The sequence below is a fragment of the Arvicola amphibius genome, chromosome 10, assembly GCF_903992535.2.
Source record: "Arvicola amphibius chromosome 10, mArvAmp1.2, whole genome shotgun sequence".
Taxonomy (NCBI): Eukaryota; Metazoa; Chordata; class Mammalia; order Rodentia; family Cricetidae; genus Arvicola; species Arvicola amphibius.
The window spans coordinates 9,631,835-9,636,277 of NC_052056.1; the positions used below are offsets into that span (position 1 = coordinate 9,631,835).

Genomic DNA, 4,443 nt, shown 5'->3' on the forward strand with positions numbered 1-4,443 from the left:
AATGGAGTACTACACAGGAAAAAAAAAGACATTTTGAAATTTGCAGGCAAATGGATAGATCTATGAAACATCATATTGAGTGAGGTATCCCAGACCCAGAAAAACAAATATCATATGTAATCACTCATAAGTGGCTTTTAGACATAAAGCAAAGAAAATCAGCCTACAATTCACAATCCCATAAAACCTAAACAACAATGAGGACCCTAAGAGACCCTAATGAGCACTCCAAGATATGTGGATCTAATCTACATGGAAAGTAGAAAAAGACAAGATATCCTGAGTAAATTGAGAACATGGGAACCATGGGAGAGGGTTGAATGGGGCAGAGGAGAAGAAGGGATGGGAGCAGAGAAAAATGTATAGCTCAATAAAATCAAGGAGAAGAAAGTTATCAAAGGAAAAGAAACTATAAATTTAGTCATGGGCCGAGTTGGGGGGAGGCAATAAATAAATAAATAAAAAAATAGAAAAAAACAAGAAAAAGGATAACAATTCTATGGTAAAACCATATAAATGTTTTTTAAACGAAAAAATAAAGTAACAGATGTTTGTATATGGTTGTTTTCTAAAGGACAGCTCAGAGAACAAGAGAGGGGTAGAACCAATGGAAAGAGAGAATGGATGAGGGAACAAGATCCCCATAGCGCGTGGCAGACGATGAGGGTCTTAACCATTCTAAGAAGAAAGAAATTTCTTCTCCTAAGCAAAGCAGAAGCAAAGGCAATGTGACAGCTTGGTTTGACTTTTACAGACAAAAATCTAAAGGCTCTTACCTATTCGTGATTCTCAGATTAGTATTATATGCAAGACATAACCCTGTGTTCTAAGTCAACACACTCTCACTAGTACTTACTACTAAGACGGGCCAAAAAAGTCTCACTGGGGGAAAACGAAACAGCTGTAAAAGAACAGCAATCTGGACACTTCCACAACAAGGTGAAGTAAAAGCTGAAATGTTTTGAAACGAGGAAAACTAGTGGAACGAGGAAGAGCTGGAGGTTGCAAAATCAGAATTCTGTTGGCCAATCCTGGCAGGGTGGGAATGGTTAAACCTGTGTGTCAGAACCCAGAACAAAGGGTCCCAAAGCCTTTCTTCCTGACTGCCAACAGGAAGCTGTCAACTACCTGGATTATCTGCTTCCTCAATGATTGACACACTGTAGGGTTGGCGTTCACAGACCACCCATTCTAAACACTCATAGATTCTACAAGTTTGGTAATGCTGGCTCGTTCATTAGTTCTTTGGTTTGTATTTGACTGGAATAGAAGATCATTCGTACACTACAGTATCTCTCAGGGAAAGACTGGCTTACATGTTCACATTTGATTGAAATGATTCCCTAGGGATGCAATAAAGAATTAGAAAGGTCCGTGATCCCTACCATAATGACCGGGGAAAACGTAGTCCAGAATGATGAAGTCACATATGACTTTCCAAACAATCTCAATTGAATTTTGCTTGAAAACAATTTAAAATAAGTGGACAGGGGTAGTGTTAAACATCAGATTTATATGAACATGTTTCATAAACAAATCTCTCCATCCTTCTCTTGAATTATGTTAAATGTAGGGAAGAGATGTAGGAAATGAGCCTGAAGCTTCCCCCTGGGCAGACATCCTACAGCTAGCCTAGCCCCCAAACCCTGCGGACCTCACAGTCTGTGACTAGTAAATGCAGCTTGTAAACTGCAAAAATAGCTTCTGGCTCTGAAGAGTTGTCAGTGAGAACTTTGAGTGATACTGCAAATCAAAGGGCAACTTTATATTTTTCCAGAAAAAAAAGGAATGTCAACTTTCAGCTTCTATAAATATGATGTATTTCAAGCTGTCATTGAAGGAACATCTAATGAAAGTTTACATGCTAACCATGTTTCAGCAGGGGGAGAGGCGCCACTTAGCAGCTAATAGAATAATTGCTGGTATGTTCAAACAATTATAGCAGTAATCCTCTCGGTCCCTCCTTCCAAGATCGAAAGAGTAACTGTGAGATTTGAATTTCAGGCTGAGGGCGCTTCCGAAGCATCCCGAGTCTTAGGAGAAATCCTAATGTCATGTAACGAAACCTTTCTCTTTCTCCAGAAGGCATAGTTATTGATCAATATTTGGAAAAGAGGCCTTGCACAAGAAGAAGCTAGTGGCCAAAGTCTGAAATGATTTATATTTTCTCTCTGAAAAACTGGCAGAGTTTTGGTATCTTCCAGTTCTGACTTAACCACGTGTATTTAGACTATCATATAAGACTGCTTTTTAGATGGATGTTTTTAGCTCTGTAATTAGCAATGCACAATGGAAGCTTTGGTGCTTAATTACAGCATTGCTAAGACAATAATAACATGAGAAATGCTAAAGTTGAGGGCAGTATTTCTCGACACACCTCTGGCTATGTTCTTATTGGCTGGGAAAGAATTATATATGCTTAGTGAATAAACCAAACAGAAATGAAGGTGTGTGTGGGGGAACAGCACACATGAATTACAACAAGTACTTCAGGTTAAGCCTACTCCCAGTCACTGCCGCTGACTAGGACTAACACATCATGGGAAGCAGGAGTGGGGAAGACCATACACTCCTTTAGACGAGAGGAGTCCTTTACCTTCAGCATCCTGAGCATCTTCTATCCTTCTAGGCTGGACCAATCTGCAAAGAAGAAACAATGGCTTTCTATCCCCTTCAGATTGCTGGACTGGTTCTTGGGTTCTTCGGCATGGTTGGCACTGTGGGCACAACACTTTTGCCTCAATGGAGAGTATCAGCTTTCATTGGCAGCAACATTATTATCTTTGAGAGGATCTGGGAAGGGCTTTGGATGAACTGCATCCAGCAAGCTAGAGTCACACTGCAGTGCAAATTCTATAACTCCATTCTGGCTCTCCCACCAGTCCTGGAAGCAGCACGTGCACTCATGTGTGTGGCTATAGCTCTTTCCTTGGTTGCTCTCATTATTGGCATCTGCGGCATGAAACAGATCCAGTGTACCGGCTCCAGTGAGAGGGTCAAAGCATACTTACTGGGAACCTCGGGAGTTCTCTTCATTCTTACTGGGATCTTCGTTCTGATTCCAGTGTCCTGGACCGCCAATATCATCATCAGGGATTTCTACGACCCAACTATCCACGCAGGACAGAAACGAGAGCTTGGAGGTGCACTCTTCCTTGGCTGGGCGACCACTGCTGTCCTCTTCATCGGAGGGGGGCTGCTCTGTGGGTATTGCTGCTGCAACAGAAAGAAACAGTGGCGCAGATATCCAGCCCCACCGTATCGTGTGCCACAAAAAGATAACCCAAGAAAGGCGACAGTGCCTAGGAAAACCTCTACCAGCTATGTCTAGGGTTTGCTTTGCACATCAGCCGATGGCTTATGCTCCTGTGTTTTATAGTCTTCCTAGAAACTGTGAGTACATCGGGCAAAAGAACTACCTTAATAGCAGGTTTAAACTGAGATGAAACTTTTGATGTTTTTACCTGAGGCAGGAATATAAATGCCTTATTTGGACATTCTGATATCCTGTGTATTACTGTGTCCACTCTCGTCGGACTCAATATTTATTCCAGTTTATATAGTCAAATATCAAGTGTATTTTCAATTATAGACATGTGATGATGGTGTATAGTCAGTGGAGAGTATTAGTTTTCATTGGCAGCAACAAAGAGGATCTGGGAAGAGATTTAGACGAACTGCATCCAGAAAGCTAAGGTCACGTTGCCGTTCAAATTCTATGACTCCATTTTGTCTCTCCCACCAGTCCTGGGAGCAGCACGTGCACTCATTTTCGCTTGTCATGAAAACTAAAATTGCAGCTGACATTCAATATCAATGAAACACACACACATATTTTCAAAGATAATCTGTTATCATCACTTCAAATGTTTTATTACATACACAATAATAGCTAAATGGTTATAATTGGAAAACAATAATTCTAAAAAATTTATAGATTAAATAATAATATTGGTTGAATTCATCAAAGGCTATAGATGACTATTTAATACTTATTTTTAATTCTGGGAAACTCATACTAAAAATTCGACTTTTTTTTTAAGGATAAAGAAGCTCTGATTTCACTATGCAAGATGATTTTCAAAGTCTCCAGTGTAGGTTAACCTTTCTTGGACCTATCATTAGGAGAAAACAATACATTAGATGAAAACAGGGTACTTTCAAGGTTTATGCTTTGTACATTCAAGCAAACAGAATCATCCATCTGGATTAGGCACAAAAATAAATTAAAACAAACAAAATCCTTGCTCAAAGGATTCACGTCATGATTACAAAAGTTAAGTTCAGGCACTGAAGGAATAGCTTCAGTTCCTTGTCCTATTTTGTCAATGTACAGGTCTAAACGTGCAAAGAGAAGCAAAGAGCAAAGGTAGTTATTCAGACAATACGTCAGCCTGAAATGACAATAAGTCAGGCGGAAATGAGTTCTACCTTTCTATTCTC

At 40.0% G+C, this 4,443-nt stretch overlaps 1 protein-coding gene across 1 annotated transcript; it reads left to right on the forward strand.

Annotated features, from left to right (window-relative positions):
* The first annotated feature begins 2,656 nt into the window (after positions 1-2,656).
* Positions 2,657-3,331, forward strand: Cldn17 (claudin 17). Its single transcript, XM_038346891.1, has one exon. The coding sequence runs from the start codon at positions 2,657-2,659 to the stop codon at positions 3,329-3,331; it is 675 nt and encodes a 224-aa protein (XP_038202819.1).
* The last annotated feature ends 1,112 nt before the right edge of the window (positions 3,332-4,443 follow it).